A 26593-nucleotide genomic window follows, 5' to 3' on the forward strand; every position below is an offset into this window, starting at 1 on the left:
AGTACAGTTCAGGGCCTTGCTGTGCGCCCAGCCCCCATTTTATTCCCTCATTCCCTCCCCCAACTGTACCCAACAACATTCCCTGAGACAACTCCCCCACCCTCAATGGCTCTGTGGGTGAATGCGCTGCCCAGTGGGGTCCCAAGTCTCACAGACCAAGTGGGGTCCCAAATTCAATCTGTGCCAAGTTAACCGACCTCAGCCAGAGAACGACATCGAATTTACAGCAACAGGCCATTCGGCCCATCTGGTCTGCGCCTCCTCCCACCCTACTTCATCTCACCCTGTCAGCGCAACCTATTCTAATCCAGTTAGCCTCAGCACCTATCTTGAAGTAGAACGAAAATCAGCCAGGGTTCCCTGCTCCTCTTTATGACCCAGTAGGGAAAGGTCGGTGTCATGAATCTTACCATTCATGTAGAAATGACTCATGAGATAACACTGGGCGGCCAGCTGGTGGCGCCGTCCAAGGAAAGTATAAATACTCGGGCGTGGGCCCAGCTTGCTCAGGACGTTTTTGTAACCAGGAACTAGTGATGTAACTAGAACTCATGGTTGTGAAACAGTTGATTAAAGCCTTGTTTTATACTCAAACCAAGTGCTTAGTAGTTTTCTTACATCAGTCGGGGTGTCGCTGTCAGGCGAGGAGGGGATCAGGCTGAGCCATGAGGCCTCCTGTGGTCGAATAGCCGACCCGCACATGACAAAAAGCGAGGCTCGGCCGGGTAGCAGAGGGCGAGAGTCGGCCCTTCAAGACAAACAACCCTCAGTTGGCATGGAAACCACTCCCCCCCTCCGCCGCCCCCCGAGACCGCGGCCTTCCTACCTCGTAGATGGCGAAGCCGATAGTCTCCATTTCCTTCCCCGCGGTCCGCAGCTTGCGTCGGTCCTTCTGCATCAGTGCCACCAGGAAGCTGCAGCCCGACTCCACCCCTTCCCGCTCGTCATCCTCCTCTTTCAGGTGAACTTTGAACTGCGGGTTTATCCAGAAAGTGGCTGGAGGAATGACAGCAGCGGTCAGTCAACGCACAGCCGTGCCTGCAGGCCCCCCCCATTGCCCAGCCCCACCCACAGCCCAGGGCAGCCCGGCCCACAGCCCAGCGACTGTGAGACTCCCTCTTCATTTATTCCCCCCCCCCACCCCGAAAGACGACACCTCCGACAGTGCGGCGCTCCCTCAGTACCGCCCCTCCGACAGTGCAGCGCTCCCTCAGGACTGCCCTCCGACAGTGCGGCGCTCCCTCAGTACTGCCCCTCCGACAGTGTGGCGCTCCCTCAGTACTGCCCCTCCGACAGTGCGGCGCTCCCTCAGTACTGCCCCTCTGACAGTGCGGCGCTCCCTCAGTACTGCCCCTCCGACAGTGCGGCGCTCCCTCAGTACTGCCCCTCCGACAGTGCGGCGCTCCCTCAGTACTGCCCCTCCAACAGTGCGGCGCTCTATCAGTACTGCCCCTCCGACAGTTCGGCGCTCCCTCAGTACCGCCCCTCCGACAGTGCGGCGCTCCCTCAGTACTGCCCCTCTGACAGTGCGGCGCTCCCTCAGTACTGCCCCTCTGACAGTGCGGCGCTCCCTCAGTACTGCCCCTCTGACAGTACAGCGCTCCCTCAGCACTGACACTGGAGTGTCAGCCTGGATTTTTGTGCTCAAGTCTCTGGAGTGGGACTCGAACCTACAGCCTTCCGACTCAAAGGGGAGGGAGCAACCCACTGAGCCACGGCCGACAGGTGTCGGGGGGTAATCTCGCATAAATAAGCTTGCGTAGCGACGGCACTGGGGAGAGTTAAGGGGAAGGGCAAAACAGATCCACTCAATAGTGAGTAAACAGAAATGATTGCACAGGCTCATTGAAGGGGGATTAACCAGACGTGGTCAAAACGCGTTGACGTAATGGCGTTACGTGAGGAAGAAATAATTCAACATATAAACGATACTGGAGATCCTTGAGGAACATTTGAGCAAGCACTGATGCGGCTGTTGTAAGCAATCAGGATGAAACGTTATGAAGAGTAATTTGCAAGTGAGTTACAATCAATAATGATCTCATATGCACTGTAAGTAAGTGGTTGTGTTTTATTATATAATTGATTTGATTTAATAAAGAGTATTAACCAAACGTTTCACTGTCAGAGATGCGGTACTGAGGGAGCGCCGCACTGTCGGAGGGGCAATACTGAGGGAGTGCTGCACTGTCGGAGGGGCAGTACTGAGGGAGTGCCGCACTGTCAGAGGGGCAGTACTGAGGGAGTGCCGCATTGTCGGAGGGGCAGTACTGAAGGAGTGCTGCACTGTTGGAGGGGCAGTACTGAGGGAGCGCCGCACTGTCGGAGGGGCAGTACTGAGGGATCTCCGCACTGTCAGAGGGGCGGTACTGAGGGAGTGCCGCACTGTCGGAGGGGCAGTACAGAGGGAGCGCAACACTGTCGGAGGGGCAGTACTGAGGGAGTGCTGCACTGTCGGGGGGCAGTACTGAGGGAGCGCTGCACTGTTGGAGGGGCAGTACTGAGGGAGCGCCGCACTGTCGGAGGGGCAGTACCGAGGGATCTCCGCACTGTCGGAGGGGCGGTACTGAGGGAGCGCCGCACTGTCGGAGAGGCAGTACAGAGGGAGCGCAGCACTGTCGGAGGGGCAGTACTGAGGGAGTGCTGCACTGTCGGGGGGCAGTACTGAGGGCGTGCTGCACTGTTGGAGGGGCAGTACTGAGGGAGCGCCGCACTGTCGGAGGGGTAGTACTGAGGGAGTGCCGCACTGTCGGAGGGGCAGTACAGAGGGAGCGCAGCACTGTCGGAGGGGCAGTACTGAGGGAGTGCTGCACTGTCGGAGGGGCAGTACTGAGGGAGCGCTGCACTGTCGGAGGGACTGTACTGAGGGAGCGCCGCACTGTCGGAGGGGCAGTACTGAGGGCGCGCCGCACTGTCCGAGGTGCCATCTTTCGGACGAGTCGTTAAACCGAGGCCCCGTCTGCCCTCTCAGGCGGACGTAAAAGATCCCACGGACGCTATTGGAAGAAGAGATGGGGTAGGTGTCCCCAGTGACCTGGGCCAATAATTATCCCAGTTTATCTGGTCATCATCTCATTGCTGTTTGCGGGAGCTTGCTGTGCGCAAATTGACTGCTGCGTTTCCTACATTACAACAGTGACCACACTTCAAAAAGTACTTCATTGGCTGTAAAGCGCTTTGGGACGTCCTGAGGCAATGCTGCAGAAATGCAAGTCTTTCTTTCAATAGTAAGAGTTTTGAGATGCTAAGTGAAGCCCCCTTGATAAAGCAATTTAAACAGTGACATCGTCTCCCTCTGCTGGTCTGCTCGGTAAATGCACAGAACCAAATATATTAAAAGGGCGCTGACTGCTTCCAGTAACAGTACAGGGTGAGAGTGGCCGCACAATTGGACTCACTATTCCCCCCGACGAACGGAGGGAGGCAGGGGGGAAATCAGTAAAGCTTGATGCTGTGGAAGATCAGCGGGAATTTGAGGGGGTGGGGGGACAGGTTCCCAGGACATTTAAAGGCTGCACCTCAAGTTGACAAGTACTTGGGGAGGTCACAGTCTCAGGATAAGGGGTCGGCCAGTTAGGACTGAGATGAGGAGAAATCTCTTCACTCAGAGGGTGGTGAATCTTTGGAATTCTCTACCGCAGAGGGCTGTGGAGGCTCAGACGTTGAGTATATTCAAGACAGAGATTGATAGATTTTTGGACTCCCAGTGAAATGAAGGGATCGAGTGGGAAAGTGGAGTTGAGTTCGAAGATCAGCCATGACCTTATTGACTGGCGGAGCAGGTTCAAGGGGGCCCAATGGCCGACTCCTGCTCCTATTTCTTATGTTCTTATGACAAAGCCATAAAAAAAGCTAATGGAATTCTAGGTTTTGACATCGAATGGACAGCACAGAAACAGGCCATTCGGCCCATCTGGTCCGTGCCGGTGTTTATGCTCCACACCAGCCTCCTCCCACCCCTCTTCATCTCACCCCATCATCATATCCTTCCATTCCTTCCTCCCTCGTGTGTTTATCCAACTTCCCCTTAAATGCATCTATACTATTCGCCTCAACCACTCCCTGTGGTAGCGAGTTCCACATTCTCACCACTCTCTGGGCAAAGAAGTTTCTCCTGAATTCCCCATTGGATTTATTAGTGACGATCTTGTATTTATGGAGCCCTAGGGGTTTGGATGAGAGTAGATCGGGAGAAACTGTCTCCACTGGCAGGAGGGTCAGTAACCAGAGGGCTCAGATTGAAAATAATCGGCAAAAAATCCAGGGAGGAAATGAGGAGAAATATTTTTACACGGCGAGTTGTTGTGATCTGGAACGCGCTGCCGGAAAGGGCGGTGGGAGCAGATTCAAGAGTAACTTTTATTGTGAGGTATAGAATGTAGGTTTTTACAGCGGGTACTGTAGTGTATGTGCCTTTAAGAGAGAACTACTTTTACAGCTCCTGTATACTGTAGTACCGGCAGTGACCACACCTATATATAAGCCTTGAGCATGCCTCTGTACCCCCAGTCTTGAGACTACCCTACTCCAGTAAACACCTGTTGATTGTTAAGTTACAGCATCCGTGTAGTTATTTGAAAACATCATACTCTCAGAATCACGGATCTAACAGTGGCGACGAGTGTCGATTCGAATCTACCTGCAACTCTGCATTTCCCTTCAAGGATTCGCTCCGGGAGGGCGGTGGAAGAAAGTCGAGGCCAGAAGCACGGGCGTCGACCACGAGCAACCGCCCAGTCGTCCGGCAGAGAGTGAACATCGCAGGGGAGGCTGTTGAGAGCCGGGCTTGGTTCCCCAGCCACGACGATCCAGCAACAGACTGACAACAGGTACAGCGCAGACCCTTCCCGGACAGCGGCGGCTGGAGCCGACCGACGGCAGAGAAAAAGCCGAGCAGCGTCGACGGGTAAGAGAGAGGGTGAAGCGCACAGGGCGCAGCCGGGAGTTGAAAACCGAGCGGCGTTGAGGAAAAACAGAAACAGAGAGAGAGAGGGTAAGGCAGCAGCCGGGTTCAGGACCGAGCGGCGGAAACGGGAAAGGCACACAGGAGAAGGCGCAGAGCACAGCCAGGGCTCAAGGACTGAACAGCGTCCGTGGGGAGAAGAAGGGAGAGCGCGGGAGACGCCATTGAGCCGCGGAGAAGAAGGGAGAGCTCGGGAGACGCCATTTTTAGAAGCCGCAGCGGAGAAGAAGGGCGAGCGCGGGAAGAAAGGAAATTGTGGGAGACGCCATTTTGTGCCAGCGGAGAAGAAGGGAGAGCGCGGGAGACGCCATTTTTGACAGTTAAATCGCACCCAGGGATGCTGAAGAGTGGCAGTATCTCTGCGTTCGACAATGAAGTCGAAGACTGGGCGACATATGTGGAACACATTGAGGTGTACTGCAGGGCGAATGAAGTGCCAGATGCTAGGAAAGCACTGGTTTTGTTAAATTCCATGGGTGCAAAAACTTATGGCTTACTGCGAAACCTAATAACCCCAGAGAAGCCTGTGGATAAGAATTTCAGAAGCATAGTAGAAATCCTACAGGACCACTTAAACCCCACACCACTGCGGATAGCAGAAAGATTTAAGTTCCACAAACGGAACCAGCATAAAGACGAAAGTAATGCTGAGTACTTAACGGAACTGCGCAAGCTATCGAAACACTGCCAGTTTGGAGTGGGATTAGCAGATACGTTAAGGGACAAGTTTGTGTGTGGGCTTCAAAGTGAAGGAACCCAGAAACGGCTTCTATCAGAAAAGGATCTTATGCTGGACAAGGCTTTCAGCATGGCAGTATCACACGAAGCAGCCGCAAGGGGCGCTGCAGAGATACAACGGAGACCACAAGAATATGGCACCAATGAAATGTCATATGGAACAGGGAAGTGTTATCGCTGCGGCAGAACAACACACGACCAGAAGGATTGTTGGTTCAAGGACCAAGTGTGCAGACAGTGTGGAAAAGCAGGACACATAGCAAGAGTCTGCAGGTCAGGGAAGAAAACCAACAGCAAGAAATCTCCACAGGAGAAGTACAAAAAGGTACATAAGGTGATGGACAGTAGTTCAGACAAACAGAAAAGTGATACAGACTCCGGAAGCAAGGAGCTGGGTTGTCTGAAACATAAGAACATAAGAACAGGAGCGGGCAGGAAATTGGACATGAGTCTAGGTTCGGAATGGTCATGGCCCTGTGGGTAGTGGAGTGGGCCCAAGGGCCATGTAGCCTGGCTCTGCTCCTACTTCTTGTGTTCTAATTCTGTGTTAGATTTCAGGAGATGGTTTTATTCCTGTTCCTGGCTGGGGTGGAGATCGCCTTTACAGAAGGTAAGTACTGTAGAAAATATAGGGACAGAGTGATCTCCTGGAAGAGTTTCGATCGCCTAGATGGGTCGGAGAGGAATTTCCCAGATTTTTTCTCCCAAATTGGCCATTGGGTTTTTTATCTGGTTTCTCGCCTCTCCCGGGAGATCACATGGGTTCGGGTGGGATGGAGAGTGATAGAAGATTTGAGGTTAGGATCAGATCAGCCATGATCTTATTGAATGGTGGAGCAGGCTCGAGGGGCCGATTGGCCTACTCCTGCTCCTATTTCTTATGTTCTTATGCGATCAGACCAGCCGTTGAAGCAGAGCTGGAAGGGGTGGAACGTTCAGGAGTACTGTCCGAAGTAGACTGGAGCGAGTGGGCTACACCCATCGTTCCTATAATGAAGAGGTCGTTGAGTAATACGCCTGGGGAACCAATCTGTGGGGATTTTAAGGTAACAGTGAACCCAGTCCTTCACATGGTACAATATCCGCTTCCACGAATTGAGGATATTTTCGCCTCGCTATCTGGAGGTAAACACTTCACCAAAATTGATATAGCCCAGGCGTACTTGCAAATGGAGGTAGAAGAAGCCTCGAAACAATACCTCACGATCAACACTCATAAAGGTCTCTACCAATACAACCGGCTGATGTTCGGGTAGCATCGGCTCCGGCTATTTGGCAAAGGGCGATGGATCAAGTCCTGCAAGGGATTCCAGGGACCCAGTGTTATTTGGACAACATCCTGGTCACGGGCGAAAATGACAGTGCTCACCTCGCCAACCTGGAGAAGGTGCTCACTAGATTAAAGGAATATGGGCTCCGAGCTAATCGCCACAAGTGCGAGTTTTTCCAGAAGCAGATCTCGTATTGTGGCCACGTTATCGATGAAGAGGGGTTACATAAGTCCCCTGAAAAGATTGAGGCAGTAGTCAAGGCTCCAACACCGGAAAATGTGTCACAACTGAGGTCGTTCCTCGGGCTGGTAAACTACTACCATAAGTTCTTGCCAAATTTGTCTACGGTATTACACCCACTGAACACCCTACTGCAAACAGGGGTACCATGGAAGTGGAATGACGAACGTAAACGAGCTTTCCAGAAGTGCAAAGAATTGATCACATCAAAAGAGGTGTTGGCCCATTTCAACCCAGCACTACCAATTCGTTTGGCATGTGATGCATCACCCTATGGTATTGGAGCGGTGCTGTCGCACAAATTCCCAGACGGGTTGGAGAGGCCAGTAGCCTTTGCGTCTCGGTCACTAACCTCAGCCGAGCGCAACTACGCCCAGATTGACAGGGAGGCCCTCAGCCTAGTATGGGGAGTAAAAAAATTCAACCACTATCTGCATGGGCAGAAGTTCACCTTGCTGACTGACCACCAACCACTTGTCTCCATCTTTAATCCAAAGAAGGGCGTTCCGGTGATGACTGCACAACGGTTACAAAGATGGTCCCTTTTTCTAGGGGTGAACCAATATGAAATAGAATACAAAGGCATGAAACAGCATGGAAACGCTGATGGGCTATCACGCTTGCCACTGCCTACTGTGGAGGAAGCACCAGCAGTGGACCCTATCGAGATATTTTATTCGTCAATAATTGAACGATTGCCAGTAACTAACACGGATATAGAGAAGGAGACCCGCAATGATCCGACACTGTCTCGGGTATATGATTTGACGGTGAGGGGATGGCCAACACATGGCGACTCACTGTTGCCAGCATTCTCATCCAGAAGAGAACAGCTGTCAGTATGCCAGGGGACAATGATGTGTGGATCCCGAGTGGTGATTCCACCCAAGTTAAGGGAGAGAGTGCTAAATGAGCTTCATGAAGGTCATCTGGGAGGGGTGAAAATGAAAAGCCTTGCTAGGGCTTATGTGTGGTGGCCGGGGATCGATCAACAAATCGAGGACCTAACCAAGAGCTGCTCAGGATGCCAGAAGGTCCAAAATGCACCACCACATGCCCCTCTACACCCATGTGAGTGGCCCTCCTCTCCATGGCAACGGGTGCATATTGATTTTGCTGGTCTATTCATGGACTCAATGTTCTTAATAGCAGTGGATGCTCACTCGAAATGGCCTGAGGTGATAAAAATGTCCTCAACCACTACAGAGGAAACGATTGCAGTCCTACGGACCATATTTGCCAGGAACGGCTTGCCAGAGCAGATTTGCTCTGATAATGGACCACAGTTTGTGTCCGAAGAGTTTCGGAAATTTATGAGAAGGAATGGGGTAAGGCATTACACATCCGCCCCGTATCATCCAGCCACAAATGGATTGGCTGAGAGGTTCGTACAAACCTTTAAAAAGGCGATAAAGGCCATGTGCGACGATGAAATTCCACTACAGCATAAGGTGGACAATTTCCTATTAGCCTACAGAAATGCGACACATGCAGTCACCAACCAGACCCCGGCCATGATGTTCTTTAACCGAAGGTTGAGATCTCGTCTGGATTTGCTCAGACCAAATGTGCGAAGAAATGTTGAGGATAAACAATTCCAGCACATCAATGAGAAGCCGACAAGGAGCTTCAATGTAGGACAACCAGTCTTAGCCCGTGACTACCGAACAGAGAAATGGCAACCCGGAACGATATGCACAAGGCAGGGGCCATTAATGTACACAGTGGATGTCGGGGAGAACATTGTGAGACGCCACGTCGATCAGATCTTAGCGTCACAGGAACGAGTCAACCCCATGTCTCGAGTACCTGGGGATGAACCCGACATACCGGTAGCATCTACCTCAGAACCAGTAGCAGTGGAAACTGATGAACTAACCGACGAAAAGGGGCCAGAATCGCCTCCGCACCAAGAACAAGAACCTCAGGAAAGGCGCTATCCAGAAAGGATCAGGAAGCCGCCCCAAAGACTGAATCTATAAATGGACCATTTTTGTTTAATGTGCATGTTAAAGTGTTAATTGTTATTTGAATATTATGGGTACTGCTAATCTAAAAGGGGAGGAATTGTAGTGTATGTGCCTTTAAGAGAGAACTACTTTTACAGCTCCTGTATACTGTAGTACCGGCAGTGACCACACCTGTATATAAGCCTTGAGCATGCCTCTGTACCCCCAGTCTTGAGACTACCCTACTCCAGTAAACACCTGTTGATTGTTAAGTTACAGCATCCGTGTAGTTATTTGAAAACATCATACTCTCAGAATCACGGATCTAACAGGTACCACGCCGATTCACTGTTTAGCTGCCTGGTATGAGGAGATAGAAATGGAAAGAATTGAAAAGTTGGTGGTTTTCTTTCGAACACTGCGGATTACGGGCCGATGTGATCAATGTTCCCTTTAATTCTTTTTTGGGTGCGCTGCCCCTTTAATGGGCGGCGCGGCCCGTTCGAATTTCCCCGCCTGCTCGGTTTTTCCATTCCAAAGCAGGTGAGCGGGAGCACCGGAGCGCTGGGCGGCCGCTTAAAGGGACCACTGGATGTGGTAGAATTGTTTAAAATGATGCAAGGGTGGGACAGGGCAGACAGAAGCAGACTGTTTCTAGGCGTTGAGGGGTCTAGAACGAGGGGTCGTAGACAATGTCCCCAGCGAGCTGCGCTCCGTTCCACGCGGCCTGTTTCTTTTACTGCGCGGTCCCTTTAAATTCCCGCCACTGAGCAGTCTGGGTGGGACGTTTCCCATTACAGTGCGGCCGCACAGGTATCACTGCTCATTGATGTAAGATTAAATGGAAGAGATTCGGAACAGAGAGCAGGAGAAACCTTTTCACACACACACACACACAGTTGTGATGCTGAGGAATTCAGTTCCGGGGCAGCGCTCAAGGCCGAAACAATGTCAACGTTCAAGATGAGATTGGATCGGAGAGTGAAGGAAAAGAGAAGGAAGGGAGCCGGGAACAGGGTGGGTAAACGTGATCGGGTCTGCTTGCTCGGAGGGGGGGGGGGGGGGGGGAGGGTCAATGCTGGCACGAATCCTTCGGGCCGAGTGGCCTGTTTCCGTGTTGTAACCATTCCTGATCAATGAGCCGTACCTGGAAAGTTCCGGCACCCTCCCGCAGTGCTGCCCCGTCTCCAGGCTCCCTCGTACAACGCGGTGCTCCATTTATGGATCTTATCCGATTTCAGCGTGTCTGCTGTCAGGTTACAGATTTCCAAGCGGTTAAACTCTCTTAGGAAGTCAGCGAAGGACATCCTGGGAGGAAGAATGTGTGGAAAAGGTTAACATAGGAACATGAGAATTAGGAGCAGGAGCCGACCATTCGGCCCCTCGAGCCTGCTCCGCCATTCAATAAGATCACGGCTGATCTTCGACCTCATCTCCACTTTCCCGCCCGATCCCCATATCCCTCGATTCCCCTAGAGTCCAAAAATCTATCGATCTCAGCCTTGAATATACTCAACGACTGAGCCTCCACAGCCCTCTGGGGTAGAGAATCCCAAAGATTCACCACCCTCTGAGTGAAGAAATTCCTCCTCATCTCAGTCCTCAATGGCTGACCCCTTATCCTGAGACTGTGACCCCTGGTTCTAGACTCTCCAGCCAGGGGGAAACATCCTCTCAGCATCTACCCTGTCAATCCCCCTCAGAATCTTGTCTGTTTCAATGAGATCACCTCTCATTCTTCTAAACTCCAGAGAGTATCGGCCCAATCTACTCAATCTCTCCTCATAGGACAGCCCTCTCATCCCAGGAATCAGTCTAGTGAACCTTCGTTGCACCGCCTCCAAGGCAAGTATATCCTTCCTTTGGTAAGGAGACCAAAACTGTGCACAGTACTCCAGGTGTGGTCTCACCAAGGCCCTGTACAATTGTAGCAAGACTTACTTACTCTTATACTCCAACCTCCTTGCAATACCATTTGCCTTCCTAATTGCTTGCTGTACCTGCATGCTAACTCTCTGTGTTTCATGTACAAGGACACCCAAATCCCTTTGAATACCCACATTTACTAGTCTCACATTTTAAAAAATATTCTGCTTTTCCATTTTTCCTACCAAAGTGGATAATTTCACACTTCCCTGTATCTAACCCGTGCTGCACCTGCCCCGGGAGTGTTTGATGGGACAGTGTAGAGGGAGCTTTACTCTGTATCTAACCCGTGCTGTACCTGCCCTGGGAGTGTTTGATGGGACAGTGTAGAGGGAGCTTTACTCTGTATCTAACCCGTGCTGTACCTGCCGTGGGAGTGTTTGGGACAGTGTAGAGGGAGCTTTACTCTGTATCTAACCCGTGGATTAACGATAGGCATTACAATTAGCCTCCATATCCCTTGGGGTTCGAGATGAGTAGAATCAGCCAGGGCTCCTGCTTGTGTGGAGCAATAGGGTGTTGACTATCATGGTCAAATATCTGGGTTCACGAAGAGTCACAGACATCAGGATTGACGGGGACGAAACCGGAAAGAATGATTAATAATAAGGGCCGCCTCCTTGACATCGCCTGAAATTCGAAAAGGGTCCCGTGGATTATCCCCCTCCCTCACACAGGACACGCACCAGAACTCGCCGTCTTCCAGCTTCACTCGCATCTGGCTGCACTGAGCAGAGTCCACCTGGTTCCATTCATTTGAGCTGCACAACAAAAAGAGGCAAGCACATGGTTACTGCAGTGTCACTGGTTCAAAACTAGTCGCAGCGGTCAACATGACTCAGTGGGAGAAGGGCAGCAGGCGCACGGGAACACCATCACCTCCAAGTTCCCCTCCAAGTCACACACCATCCTGAGTTGGAAATAGATCGGCTGTTCCTTCATCGTCGCTGGGTCAAAATCCTGGAACTCCCTCCCGAACGGCACTGTGGGAGCACCTTCACCACACGGGACTGCAGCAGTTCAAGAAGGCAGCTCACCACCACCTTCTCAAGGGGCAACTAGGGATGGGCAATAAATGCTGGGCCTTGCCAGCGACACCCACATCCCGTGAATTAATTAAAAATCTACTCTCACATCTGAGTCACAAGGTTTTGGGTTCATGCCCCACTCCAGAGACTTGAGCACATAATCTAGGCTGACACTCCCAGTGCAGTACTGAGGAAGCGCTGCACTGTAGGAGGGACAGTGCTGAGGGAGCGCCGCACTGTCGGAGGGGCAGTACTGAAAGAGCGCTGCACTGTTGGAGGTGCAGTACTGAGGGAGCGCCGCACTGTCAGAGGGGTAGTACTGAGAGAGCGCTGCACTGTCGGAGGAGCAGTTCTGAGAGAGCGCTGCACTGTCGGAGGGTCAGTACTGAGGGAGCGCCGCACTGTCGGAGGAGCAGTACTGAGAGAGCGCTGCACTGTCGGAGGGTCAGTACTGAGGGAGCGCCGCACTGTCGGAGGAGCAGTACTGAGAGAGCGCTGCACAATCAGAGGGGCAATACTAAGGGAGCGCTGCACTGTTGGAGGGGCAGTACTGAGGGAGCGCCGCACTGTTGGAGGAGCAGTACTGAGGGAGCGCCGCACTGTCGGAGGGGCAGTACTGAGGGAACGCTGCACTGTCAGAGTGGCAGTACTGAGGGAGCGCCGCACTGTCAGAGGGGCAGTACTGAGGGAGCGCTGCACTGTCGGAGGGGCAGTACTGAGGGAGCGCTGCACTGTCGGAGTGGCAGTACTGAGGGAGCGCTGCACTGTCAGAGGGACAGTACTGAGGGAGCGCCGCACTGTCGGAGGGGCAGTACTGAGGGAGTGCCGCACTGTCGGAGGGACAGTACTGAGGGAGGGGCAGTACTGAGGGAGCACCGCACTGTCAGAGGTGCAGTATTGAGGGAGCGCCGCACTGTCGGAGGGGCAGTACTGAGGGAGTGCTGCACTGTCGGAGGGGCAGTACTGAGGGAGCGCCGCACTGTCGGAGGAGCAGTACTGAGGGAGCGCCGCACTGTCGGAGGAGCAGTACTGAGGGAGCGCCGCACTGTCGGAGGGGCAGTACTGAGGGAGTGCTGCACTGTCGGAGGGGTAGTACTGAGGGAGCGCCGCACTGTCGGAGGTGCTGTCTTTCGGATGGGATGTTAAGCCAAGGCCATTTAGGTAGATGTTAAAGATCCCATGGGCACTATTGGAAGAAAAACAGGGGAGTTCTCCCAACGCCCCCCCGGTGAACTGGGCCAGTATTCCTCCCTCAAGCAACATCACCAAAAACAGACTCACTACATTAGGTGTTTGTGGGATCTTACTGTGAGCAAATTGACTGTTGCACACGTCTACATAACAACAGTGGATGCACTTAGGGACCAGAGGAAGAGGAGGAGGCCATTCAGCCCCTCGAGCCTGTTCTGCCATTCAATCAGATTGCGGCTGATCTGTATCTTAACTCCATCTACCCGCCCTGGCTCTGTAACCCTTAATACCCCTTATCCAACAAAAATCCATCAATCTCAGTTTTGACATTTTCAATTGACCCCCCAGCCTCGACAGCTTTTTTTGGGGGAGAGAGTTCCAGGTTTCCACCGCCCTTTGTGTGAAGAAGTGCTTCCTGACTTCACCCCTGAACGGCCTGGCTCTAATTTTAAGGTGATGCCGCTTTGTTCTGCACTCCCCCCACCAGGGGAAATAGTTTCTCTCTCTATCTCCTCTATCAACTTCTTAAACACCTCGATTAGATCACCCCGTAATCTTCTGAACTCGAGGGAATACGAGCCCAGTCTGGGCAACCTGTCCTCAGAATTTAACCCCTTTTAGCCCCCGGTATCATTCTGGTGAATCTGCTCTGCACCCTCTCCGAGACAAATTACTTCAAACGATCATATCCACTGCCACAAAAAAAGGCGGTGGGCAGGGGACGCATTCCCCATATTTAAGTCTTTAATATCAAGGCCCCAGTCTCCCACTCCCCCTGTCTATGGGTGTATCACCCACCTTGCTCGCTGACTCGCTGCTGTATTGCTTCCTGCCACCAGGTGGCAGGCTTGTGCTTTGAAAAACCCGACCGTTCGTCCACATCCCATAAACGAATTAACAAAAACCTGCTCAACCTTTCCTCATAAGACAACCCCCTTCATCCCAGGAATCAACCTTGTGAACCTTCTCTGAACTGCCTCCAATGCAAGTATACCCCTCCTTAAATAAGGAGACCAAAACGGTGGTCGAGGGAAATCGCTCAGGTGTTTGCAAAAAGGAACTAGACGAGTACATGAGAGAAAAGGGAATAGAAAGATAATGCTGACAGGCTGAGATGAGGTGGATGGAACAGAAGGAGACTCGTGTGGCGTATTAACATCAGCACAGACGAGTTGGGCCAAATGGCCTGTTTCTGTGCTGCGTATTCTATGTAATTCCTTCCACTACTTCACACTGTTGTCCAAGGGAAGGGAATGTGAAGGTACAACAACAAACTTTGCTTTTGCTGTGAGCGCCAAGACCCGAGCGTTGGAAGCTGAGGGCACGATCAAAAACCCGGCCTGTCTGTTGCCAACGGCGCTCAATCGGCAGAGAAGGACACGCCTTTCATCAGTTTGAGGCCGTCCACGGCTTTCCAGCCTGAAGGGCCCAGCACTGGGAATCCCACGTACCTGTCACTCCAGGCTCCAGTCCACTCCACCTCCCCCCAGGGATTCCGCACCCGCACCAGCTTCGCCAAAGCTCCTCGGTGATACACCTGGGAATGAGCAGAGAGGATCTTGAGCCAGTCACCAATAAACAGCACGGGGCGAGAGGAAGGGGATTCAGGAATCAGGAGCAGCTCGCCACAAATCAATGCCAAATCCACCTGGAGCGCACGAGCTGTGTGAGTGTGTGCGCGAGTGAGAGTGTGTGTGAGTGAGTGTTTGTGAGAGTGTGTGTGTGAGTGAGAGTGTGTGTGAGTGAGTGTGTGTGAGAGTGTGTGTGAGTGAGTGTTTGTGAGAGTGTGTGTGTGAGTGAGAGTGTGTGTGAGTGAGTGTGTGCGCGAGTGAGAGTGTGTGTGAGTGAGTGTTTGTGAGTGTGTGTGAGAGTGTGTGTGAGTGTGTGTGTGCGCGAGTGAGAGTGTGTGTGAGTGAGTGTTTGTGAGAGTGTGTGTGAGTGTGTGTGTGCGCGAGTGAGAGTGTGTGTGAGTGAGTGTTTGTGAGAGTGTGTGTGAGAGTGTGTGTGAGTGTGTGTGTGCGCGAGTGAGAGTGTGTGTGAGTGAGTGTTTGTGAGAGTGTGTGTGTGAGTGAGTGAGTGTGAGTGTGTGTGTGTGAGAGAGTGTGTGAGTGAGAGAGTGTGTGAGTGAGTGTGTGTGTGTGTGTGAGAGTGTGTGAGTGTGTGTGAGAGTGTGAGTGTGTGTGAATGTGTGTGTGTGAGAGTGTGTGTGTGTGAGAGAGTGAGTGAGTGTGTGTGAATGTGTGTGAGAGAGTGTGAGTGTGTGTGTGAGAGAGTGTGTGTGTGAGAGAGCGTGTGTGAGTGAGAGTGTGTGAGTGAGTGTGTGTGTGTGTGAGTGTGAGAGTGTGAGTGTGTGAGTGTGAGTGTGTGTGTGAGTGTGTGAGAGTGTGTGAGTGTGAGTGTGTGTGTGAGAGTGTGAGTGTGTGTGAATGTGTGTGTGTGTGAGAGTGTGTGTGTGTGAGTGTGTGTGTATGAGAGAGCGTGTGAGTGAGTGTGTGTGAATGTGTGTGAGAGAGTGTGAGTGTGTGTGTGAGAGTGAGTGTGTGTGAATGTGTGTGTGAGTGAGAGTGTGTGAGTGAGTGTGTGTGTGAGTGAGTGTGTGAATGTGTGTGTGAGAGTGTGTGTGAGTGAGAGTGTGTGAGTGTGTGTGAGTGAGTGTATGTGTGAATGTGTGTGTGAGTGTGTGTCTGTGTGTGTGAGAGAGAGTGTGTGTGTGTGTGTGAGAGCGTGCGAGTGTGTGTGAATGTGTGTGTGAGTGAGAGTGTGTGAGTGTGTGTGAATGTGTGTGAGTGAGTGTGTGTGTGAGAGTGAGTGTGTGTGAATGTGTGTGTGTGTGTGTGTGTGAGAGCGTGTGAGTGTGTGTGAATGTGTGTGTGAGTGAGAGTGTGTGAGTGTGTGTGTGTGAGAGTGAGTGTGTGTGTGAATGTGTGTGTGAGAGAGTGTGTGTGTGTGAGTAAGAGCGTGTCAGTGTATGTGTGAATGTGTGAGTGAGTGTGTGTGTGTGTGTGTGTGAGAGTGTGAGTGTGTGTGTGAGTTTGTGTGTGTGTGTGTTTGTGAGTGAGTGCGTGTGTGTGTGTGTAAGTGTGTGCATGTTTGAGAGTGAGGGTGTGTGAGTGTGTGTCTGTGAGTGAGTGAGTGAGTGTGTGTGTGTGTGTGTGTGTGTGTAAGTGTGTGCATGTTTGAGAGTGAGGGTGTGTGAGTGTGTGTCTGTGAGTGAGTGAGTGAGTGTGTGTGTATAAGTGTGTGCATGTTTGAGAGTGAGGGTGTTTGAGTGTGTGTCTGTGAGTGAGTGTGTGTGTGTGTGTGTAAGTGTGTGCATGTTTGAGAGTGAGGGTGTGTGAGTGTGTGTCTGTGAGAGTGTGTGTGTGAGTGTGTGTTTGTCTGTGTGCGTGTTTGTATGTGTATATGTGCGTGTGTGAGTATTTTAGACATAGCGGGTTAGAATCTGACCTCCTTGGCTCCGGTGAGGGAGTAGGCATGACCTTTGACCAGTTTCTTGAACGTCACAGCTTCCATGTCGAACATGCTGGTTATCTGGGGGGAAAAAACCACAGGAACCAATCATGGGCCTGAATTAACAGCGGGCGATTCACCGAGAGGTGCAGAGAGCGGGGTCTCCTCCGGGATCCGGACGCCCTGTAGGGATTCCGAGGGGAAGGATCCCCTTTTCATCTGAGGCTGAAGGGTGTCTCCCCTCCCCCTCCGCTGGCTCAGGGAGAGGACATCGCAGTCACGGCCAATCTTTCCCTCACCCGACCCCCAGGCAGGGGGGGGTCACTGATGAGAAATCAGGAGCAGGAACCCTGGCTGATTGTTCCTTCTTTTAATTCATTCTGGGGATGAGGGCGTCGCTGGCAAGTCCCAGCATTTATTGCTCGTCCCTAATTGCCCTCGAGAAGGTGGTGGTGAGCCGCTTTCTTGAACCGTTGTGTAGCGGTTTGATATAATGGATTGGCTGGCGAGGCCACTAGAGGGCAGTTAAGAGCCAACCATGTTGGTGTTGGGGATTGGAGTCACATACCGGCCAGACCGGATAAGGACGGTAGATTTCCTTCCCTAAAGGGACATTAGTAAACCGGTTGGGTTTTTACGGTCACTGTTACAGATAGCGGGTTTATCTGCGCCTGTTGTCGCAGTCCCACTACTGCCTGGGCTGAGGACAGTGACTCTGCCCAGGGCAGGTCCATCCTGGGGCCTTCTGTCCGTTCTAGGCTGGGCAGCAGTTACCAATTAAGCCATCGTGGCAGCTCATCCATCTTTATTGTGAGACCCAGGTTGAAAGGGGGAGGAGGGCGGGCCCACCAAGGATGAACAAAGTAGGAGCGAAGACGAGGCATATTAAGGAGGCATGGAGACCAGTTTGGGAAGGAAAAGCCTAAAATCAGCAGGTCGTGGGTTCGAGTCCCACTCCAGAGACTTGAGCACATAATCCAGGCCGACACTCCCAGTGCCAGTACTGAGGGAGCGCCGCACTGTCGGAGGGGCAGTACTGAGGGAGCGCCGCACTGTCGGAGGGGCAGTACTGAGGGAGCGCCGCACTGTCGGAGGGGCGGTACTGAGGGAGCGCCGCACTGTCGGAGGGGCAGTACTGAGGGAGCGCCGCACTGTCGGAGGGGCAGTACTGAGGGAGCGCCGCACTGTCGGAGGGGCGGTACTGAGGGAGCACCACACTGTCGGAGGGGCAGTACTGAGGGAGTGCTGCACTGTCGGAGGGGCAGTACTGAGGGAGAGCTGCACTGTCGGAGGGGCAGTACTGAGGGAGCGCCGCACTGTCGGAGGGGCAGTACTGAGGGAGTGCTGCACTGTCGAAGGGGCAGTACTGAGGGAGTGCTGCACTGTCGGAGGGGCAGTACTGAGGGAGCGCCACACTGTCGGAGGGGCAGTACTGAGGGAGCGCCGCACTGTCGGAGGGGCAGTACTGAGGGAGTGCTGCACTGTCGGAGGGGCAGTGCTGAGGGAGCGCCGCACTGTCGGAGGGGCAGTACTGAGGGAGCGCCGCACTGTCGGAGGGGCAGTACTGAGGGAGCGCCGCACTGTCGGAGGTGCTGTCTTTCGGATGAGATGTTAAACCGAGGCTCCGTCTGCTCTCTCAGGTGGGCGTTAAAGATCCCACGGCCACTATTGGAAGAAGAGCAGGGGAGTTCTCCCCGGTGTCCTGGGGCCAATATTTATCCCTCAATCAACATCACTAAAAACAGATTATCTGGTCATTATCACATTGCTGTTTGTGGGAGCTTGTTGTACGCAAATTGGCTGCTGCGTTTCCTACATTACAACAGTGACCACACTTCAAAAAGTACTTCATTGGCTGTAAAGCGCTTTGGGATGTCCTGAGGTGGTGAAAGGCGCTATATAAATGCAAGTCATTCTTTCCCACACTTTTCAAATGCTGGGAAAGAATGTTTTGGAATAGGAAACAATTTCAACTCAGGGTACAGGGAGCAGGAAGAGTCTGTGGGAGTTTCACAATATTATTTGTTAATGTATAATATGGAACAGCTGCCGGGTCACTAAGCTGATCTCTGAGTGTAATCACGGGATGGTGAACTCCCGGGAATTAGTACTCGGTTCAAGAACATGTGAGGCATTCCCGAGTCCAACCCAGAGCACTTACATCGATGGAGCAGCCCATGAGGGACCCTCGCTCCAGCGCCTTCTGGATAATTCTGTACAGATCCGAAGGAGATTTGCATAGGTCGTACATTTCCGTCACCCCTCCTGTGAAATCTTCAAAGCCTTCGGACGTGCTTCCACCCGAGAGAGCTTCATAGCAACCGCTCAACCTGTGGGGGGGGGGAGAGAGAGAGAGAGTCAGGGGTGGAGAGAGAGAGAGATGGGGCGGAGAGAGAGAGAGAGTCGGGGGCAGAGAGAGAGAGAGACGGGGCGGAGAGAGAAAAAGGGGAAGAGAAAGAGAGACAGGGCAGAGAGAGAGACAGAGAGAAAGGGGCGGAGAGAGAGAGAGTCAGGGGCAGAGAGATAGAGAGAAAGGGCAGAGAGAGAGAGAAAGGGCGGAGAGAGAGAGAAAGGGCGGAGAGAGAGAGAAAGGGGCGGAGAGAGAGAGAGAGTCGGGGTGGAGAGAGAAAGGGGAAGGGGAAGAGAGAGAGAGAGAGAAAGGGGCGGAGAGAGAGAGAGTCGGGGCAGAGAGAGAGAAAGGGCGGAGAGAGAGAGAGGGGAAGAGAGAGAGAGAGAGTCGGCAGAGAGAGAGAGTCGGGGCAGAGAGAGAGAGAGAGACGAGGCAGAGAGAGAGAGTCAGGGCAGAGAGAGAGAGAGTCGGGGCAGAGAGAGAGAGAGACGAGGCAGAGAGAGTCAGGGCAGAGAGAGAGAGAGTCAGGGCAGAGAGAGAGAGAGTCAGGGCAGAGAGAGAGAGTCGGGGCAGAGAGAGAGAGAGACGAGGCAGAGAGAGAGAGTCAGGGCAGAGAGAGAGAGAGTCGGGGCAGAGAGAGAGAGAGAGAGAAAGGGCAGAGAGAGAGAGAGGGGAAGAGAGAGAGAGAGAGTCGGGGGCAGAGAGAGAGAGTCAGGGCAGAGAGAGAGAGTCGGGGCAGAGAGAGAGAGAGTCGGGGCAGAGAGAGAGAGAGTCAGGGCAGAGAGAGAGAGAGTCGGGGCAGAGAGAGAGAGAGACGGGGCAGAGAGAGAGAGTCAGGGCAGAGAGAGAGAGAGTCGGGGCAGAGAGAGAGAGAGTCAGGGCAGAGAGAGAGAGAGTCGGGGCAGAGAGAGAGAGAGACGAGGCAGAGAGAGAGAGTCAGGGCAGAGAGAGAGACGAGGCAGAGAGAGAGAGAGTCAGGGCAGAGAGAGAGAGAGTCGGGGCAGAGAGAGAGAGAGACGAGGCAGAGAGAGAGAGAGTCAGGGCAGAGAGAGAGAGAGACGGGGCAGAGAGAGAGAGACGGGGCAGAGAGAGAGAGAGTGGTTAGCACTGTTGCCTCACAGCGCCAGGGACCCGGGTTCGAATCCGGCCTCGGGTGACTGTCTGTGTGGAGTTTGCACATTCTCCCCGTGTTTGCGTGGGTTTCCTCCGGGTGCTCCGGTTTCCTCCCACAGTCCAAAGATGTGCGGGTTAGGTTGATTGGCTATGATAAATTGACCCTTAGTGTTAGGGGGATTAAATACGTGGGGTTACGGGGATAGGGTGGGATATGTGATGGTGTAGGGGTTACGGGGATCGGGTGGGATATGTGTCGGTGCGGGCTCGATGGGCCGAAATGGCCTCTATCTGCACTGTGGGGTTTCTGTGATTCTGTGAAAGAGTCAGGCAGAGAGAGAGAGAGAGAGAATCGGGGCAGAGAAAGAGGGTCGGGGAAGAGAGAAAGAAAGAGGGTTGGGGCAGAGAGAGAGACGGAGACTGAAAATTCTTGAAGTTCTAGACAACTGACTGATTGAGAATGGTGAGATTCTGGATCTGAGGACTGTGATAAGCTATTACTGCCCTTGTTATCATTAATCTCACAGGTCCACAGGGACCAACAGATTGGGCTGAATTCTATTTGCACCTGTAGGCCGCAGGTGTCGGGTTGCTAAAATGCTCTCTGTTTTTGCATAATTTAATCGATGTTTGACAGCGGGCTAAGGGGTGTAATTATCAGCAATCTCGAGGGGCAGTTTGAATGCATGTCTTAAAGTCACGATGCACTGTCTCAACGTATAAATAGTATACTGTAGGGAGTCTGTGGTCGGTACGCCACAATACGTTCCGCTTGATCGCCAGCCCATCCCCCACCTTAAACGTTCACTCCCTCCACCGCCGGCGCACCTGGCTGCAGTGTGTACCATCTACAAGATGCACTGCAGCAACTCGCCAAGGCTTCTTCGGCAGCACCTCCCAAACCCGCGACCTCTTCCACCTAGAAGGACAAGGGCAGCAGGCGCATGGGAACACCACCACCTCCAAGTCACACACCATCCTGACTTGGAAATATATCAGCCGATCCTTATGGGATCCAGGCGTCGCTGGCAAGGCCAGCATTTATTGCCCATTCCTAGTTGCCCTTGAGAAAGTGGCGGTGAGCCGTCTTCTTGAACCGCTGCAGTCCGTGTGGTGAAGGTGCTCCCACAGCGCTGTTAGGGAGAGAGTTCCAGGATTTTGACCCAGCGACGATGAAGGATCGGCGATATGTTTCCAAGTCAGGATGGTGTGTGACTTGGAGGGGAACTTGGAGGTGGTGGTGTTCCCATGCGCCTGCTGCCCTTGTCCTTCTAGGTGGAAGAGGTCGCGGGTTTGGGAGGTGCTGTCGAAGAAGCATTGGCGAGTTGCTGCAGTGCATCTTGTAGAATTCCTCTGGAGTCCAAAAATCTATCAATCTCAGCCTTGAATATACTCAACGACTGAGCCTCCACAGCCCTCTGGGGCAGAGAATTCCAAAGATTCACAACCCTCTGAGGGAATAAATTTCTCCTCATCTCAGTCCTAAATGGCCGACCCCTTATCCTGAGACTGTAACCCCTGGTTCTAGACTCCCCAGCCAGGGGAAACAGCCTCTCAGCATCTACCCTGTCAATCCCCCTCAGAATATTACATGTTTCAAAACGAGAGGGGAGAGTCGGACTAATTGGATAACTCTACCAAAGAGCCAGCGCAGGCACAATGGGCCGAATGGCTTCCTTCTGTGCTGCATTATTCTATGATTCTTAACGAGGGATGGGCAATAAATGCTGGGCCTTGCCAGCGATGCCTGCATCCGCTGTCTTCACCTCTTGAGTCTTATCTTGCAGGAAAGAGGATGTGTGATTATGGGCCTTGCTGTAATGAGTAATTATATTTGACATGAAAGTTAAAAGACCTCAATGCTTCACAATCGAGGCCAACCGCCACGTTCTTGTAAACAAGTCCCCGGATACAACATGCACATTACCAGCAGATTGTTCAAGCAGATTGGCGAGGTCACTGTATAGTGAAACTCACTTCTTATCTCTCGGTTTCCCCCGCAGTTGTAACTCACACCTTTTAATTTGGCTTGTCTTTTTGTTTGTGCTTTATTGCTGGCAATAAAAGTGATTAAATGACAGTTTATATCTGTGAGCTGTGCCAATCTGTCCTCGTAATTTCACCCTCTCAGCCCGGTATCAGTCTGGTGAATCAGTTATTTCTTCCTGTGGTGCGGAGCCCAGAACTGCTCACAGTATGGAGAGGGTGCAGGAGAGATTTACCAGAATGGTTCCAGGGATGAGGGACTTCAGTTACGTGGAGAGACTGGAGAAGCTGGGGCTGTTCTCCTTGGAGCAGAGAAGGCTAAGAGGAGATTTGATAGAGGTGTTCAAAATCATGAGGGTTATAGACAGAGTAGAGAGAGAGAAACTGTTTCCATTGGCTGATAACCAGAGGGCCCAGATTTAAGGCGATTGGCAAAAGAACCAGAGGCGACATGAGGAAAAACTTTTTTACGCAGCGAGTGGTGAGGATTTGGAATGCGCTGCCTGATAGTGCGGTGGACACAGATTCAATAGTAGCCTTCAAAAGGGAATTGGATAAATACGGGAAGGAGAATAAATTGCAGGGATATGGGGAAAGAGCGGGGGGGGGGGAGGGAGTGGGAGTGGGAGTGGGATCTTGATCACAGTCTTCTGACCCCTGAATGGAGAGGGTGTGTGGACGGCCAGCGGGTGAGGACCGGATCGGGTATAGTTACGAAGCTCCCCATGGCCGATTGCCCTGCCGGCATTCACTGTCTAGACTCACAGACGAGGAATGGGGCTAGGGCCAAACCAAGCCCTCTGGAACTGACCCCAAGCAAAAGTCAATGGCCTAGAAATTCACTTTGGGGCGGGCAGCTCGCTCGCGCCCAAAAGTTAGCACTGGGCGGGGAGCCATTAGCGATCGTCAGATATTCAGTGTTAGCGCCCCAAATCGGAACCGGGCGCTATACCAGGGTGTGCCCGCCTCCGCTTGGGGCACTGACACTGAATTTCAGCGCTCTTGGCGCCGCTGCGCCAGCCGCTGCGGAGCAGCAGGCTGCGGTACTGCAGCCCTCCTCCTTCTCTTAAGGGGGAGCTGCCTGCAACGGTGCAGCCCTCCTCCTTCTCTTAAGGGGGAGCTGCCTGCAACGGGGAGATCGCCGCTGGAGTGTGCCGGCAAATGAGCCCGGCACCACGGAGAAGTGCCAGGTTCGCGGAAAGCAGCCGGCAATGCCGCGGGGGGGGGGGGTGGAGGAGGCCGGGGAAGGAGGTGCGGGCAGGCGGCCGCCGAAAAAGCGGCCGGCCGCACCTTCCCCTTTAAAGCGCCCCACTAAGGCTACAGCACGGCCCCGTTTTTTGGTCGCTGTTTGCGGCCGCTTCGGGGGAGGCCGCCGCTACTAAGTATGGGGGTCGGGCCGGTTTCGGGGTGGAACCGGGGCACTGCGCACACCGATGACGTCATCGGTGCCGGCGCAGCGCTAACGGCTACCGCCGCCAATACCGCTGCGCTGAATATCAGCGCAAACTCATTTTTGGCGCAGAAGCCCTCTTTAGGCGGTAACTGGCCGCAAAGCTGGCAGCGCCTTAATGAATTTCTAGGCCAATATCTTTGAGAGAGGCCGTGAGGGAGAGCATAGCCAGAGGGTGTGACCAGAGAGCATGGACGGAGAGTGAGAGCGGAGAGAGTGGCCGGAGAGCGTGAGTGGAGTGCATGAGCGGAGACAGCATGGCCAGAGAGCATGAGCAGAGTGTGTGGCCGGAGAGCGTGAGCGGAGAGCGTGGCTGGAGGGCGTGACCGGAGACAGCATGGCCAGAGAAAGCGTGGCCGGAGGGAGCGTGGCTGGAGAGCATGAGTGGAGAGAGCATGAGCGGAGAGAGCGTGGCCGGAGAGCGTGGCCGAGAGAGTGTGGCCGGAGAGCGTGACTGGAAAGAGCGTGGCCGGAGAGTGTGACCAGAGAGAGCGTGGCCGGAGAGCGTGACTAGAGAGAGCGTGGCCGGAGAGCGTGACTAGAGAGAGCGTGGCCGGAGAGCGTGACTAGAGAGAGCGTGGCCGGAGAGCGTGGCCGGAGAGCGTGGCCGGAGAGCGTGGCCGGAGAGTGTGACTGGAGAGAGCGTGGCCGGAGAGCGTGACTAGAGAGAGCGTGGCCGGAGAGCGTGGCCGGAGAGTGTGAGTGGAGAGAGCGTGGCCGGAGAGCATGAGTGGCGAGAGCGTGGCCGGAGAGCGTGAGTGGAGAGAGCGTGGCCGGAGAGCGTGAGTGGAGAGAGCGTGGCCGGAGAGCGTGAGTGGAGAGAGCGTGGCCGGAGAGCGTGAGTGGAGAGAGCATGGCCGGAGAGCATGAGTGGCGAGAGCGTGGCCGGAGAGCGTGAGTGGAGAGAGCGTGGCCGGAGAGCGTGAGTGGAGAGAGCGTGGCCGGAGAGCGTGAGTGGAGAGAGCGTGGCCGGAGAGCGTGAGTGGAGAGAGCGTGGCCGGAGAGCGTGAGTGGAGAGAGCGTGGCCGGAGAGCGTGAGTGGAGAGAGCGTGGCCGGAGAGCGTGAGTGGAGAGAGCGTGGCCGGAGAGCATGAGCGGAGAGAGCGTGGCCGGAGAGCGAGAGTGGAGAGAGCGTGGCCGGAGAGCGAGAGTGGAGAGAGCGTGACCGGAGAGCGAGAGTGGAGAGAGCGTGACCGGAGAGCGTGACTAGAGAGAGCGTGGCCGGAGAGCATGAGTGGCGAGAGCGTGGCCGGAGAGCGTGAGTGGAGAGAGCGTGGCCGGAGAGCGTGAGTGGAGAGAGCGTGGCCGGAGAGCGTGAGTGGAGAGAGCGTGGCCGGAGAGCGTGAGCGGAGAGAGCGTGGCCGGAGAGCATGAGCGGAGAGAGCGTGGCCGGAGAGCGTGAGTGGAGAGAGCGTGGCCGGAGAGCATGAGCCGAGAGAGCGTGGCCGGAGAGCATGAGCGGAGAGAGCGTGGCCGGAGAGCGAGAGTGGAGAGAGCGTGGCCGGAGAGCGAGAGTGGAGAGAGCGTGGCCGGAGAGCGAGAGCCGAGAGAGCGTGGCCGGAGAGCATGAGCGGAGAGAGCGTGGCCGGAGAGCGAGAGTGGAGAGAGCGTGGCCGGAGAGCGAGAGTGGAGAGAGCGTGGCCGGAGAGCGAGAGTGGAGAGAGCGTGGCCGGAGAGTGTGACCAGAGAGAGCGAGGCCGGAGAGCGAGAGTGGAGAGAGCGTGGCCGGAGAGCGAGAGTGGAGAGAGCGTGGCCGGAGAGCATGAGCCGAGAGAGCGTGGCCGGAGAGCATGAGCGGAGAGAACGTGGCCGGAGAGCGAGAGTGGAGACAGCGTGGCCGGAGAGCGAGAGTGGAGAGAGCGAGGCCGGAGAGCGTGACTAGAGAGAGCGTGGCCGGAGAGCATGAGCGGAGAGAGCGTGGCCGGAGAGCGAGAGTGGAGACAGCGTGGCCGGGGAGCGAGAGTGGAGAGAGCGAGGCCGGAGAGCGTGACTAGAGAGAGCGTGGCCGGAGAGCGTTGAGTGGAGAGAGCGTGGCCGGAGAGCGAGAGTGGAGAGAGCGTGGCCGGAGAGCGAGAGCGGAGAGAGCGTGGCCGGAGAGCGAGAGCGGAGAGAGCGTGGCCGGAGAGCGTGGCCGGAGAGCGAGAGCGGAGAGAGCGTGGCCGGAGAGCGTGGCCGGAGAGCGAGAGCGGAGAGAGCGTGGCCGGAGAGCGTGACCGGAGAGAGTGTGAGTGGAGAGAGCGTGGCCGGAGAGCGTGAGTGGAGAGAGCGTGGCCGGAGAGCGTGAGTGGAGAGAGCGTGGCCGGAGAGCATGAGCGGAGAGAGCATGGCCGGAGAGCATGAGCGGAGAGAGCGTGGCCGGAGAGCGTGAGTGGAGAGAGCGAGGCCGGAGAGCATGAGCGGAGAGAGCGAGGCCGGAGAGCGAGAGTGGAGAGAGCGTGGCCGGAGAGCGTGAGTGGAGAGAGCGTGGCCGGAGAGCGTGAGTGGAGAGAGCGTGGCCGGAGAGCGTGAGTGGAGAGAGCGTGGCCGGAGAGCGTGAGTGGAGAGAGCGTGGCCGGAGAGTGTGACCAGAGAGAGCGTGGCCGGAGAGCGTGAGTGGAGAGAGCGTGGCCGGAGAGCGTGAGCGGAGAGAGCGTGGCCGGAGAGCGTGAGTGGAGAGAGCGAGGCCGGAGAGCGTGAGTGGAGAGAGCGAGGCCGGAGAGCGAGAGTGGAGAGAGCGTGGCCGGAGAGCGAGAGTGGAGAGAGCGAGGCCGGAGAGCGAGAGTGGAGAGAGCGTGGCCGGAGAGCGAGAGTGGAGAGAGCGTGGCCGGAGAGCGTGGCCGGAGAGCGTGGCCGGAGCGCGTGGCCGGAGAGCGTGGTCGAGAGAGTGTGGCCGGAGAGAGCGTGGCCGGAGAGAGCGTGGCCTAGAGAGTGTGGCCGGAGAGTGTGGCCGGAGAGCGTG

At 54.5% G+C, this 26593-nt stretch overlaps 1 protein-coding gene across 2 annotated transcripts in view; it reads right to left on the reverse strand.

Annotated features, from left to right (window-relative positions):
* Nucleotides 1-26593, reverse strand: part of LOC147092857 (calpain-1 catalytic subunit-like) — a 105812-nt gene that overhangs the window by 44329 nt on the left and 34890 nt on the right. For both annotated transcript variants that reach the window (XM_085976114.1, XM_085976113.1), the window contains 6 exons: nucleotides 18918-19086; nucleotides 16754-16837; nucleotides 14758-14843; nucleotides 11774-11848; nucleotides 10309-10469; nucleotides 827-996 (listed from right to left, as the gene is read on the reverse strand). In XM_085976114.1, coding sequence (XP_085832240.1) covers nucleotides 827-996; nucleotides 10309-10469; nucleotides 11774-11848; nucleotides 14758-14843; nucleotides 16754-16837; nucleotides 18918-19007 — 666 coding nt within the window. In that variant the 5' untranslated portion in view covers nucleotides 19008-19086. The remainder of the gene's footprint in view (nucleotides 1-826; nucleotides 997-10308; nucleotides 10470-11773; nucleotides 11849-14757; nucleotides 14844-16753; nucleotides 16838-18917; nucleotides 19087-26593) is intronic.

The sequence above is a fragment of the Somniosus microcephalus genome, unplaced genomic scaffold (assembly GCF_052327205.1).
Source record: "Somniosus microcephalus isolate GS21.2 unplaced genomic scaffold, FLI_Smic_1.0 unresolved_chr2, whole genome shotgun sequence".
Taxonomy (NCBI): domain Eukaryota; kingdom Metazoa; phylum Chordata; class Chondrichthyes; order Squaliformes; family Somniosidae; genus Somniosus; species Somniosus microcephalus.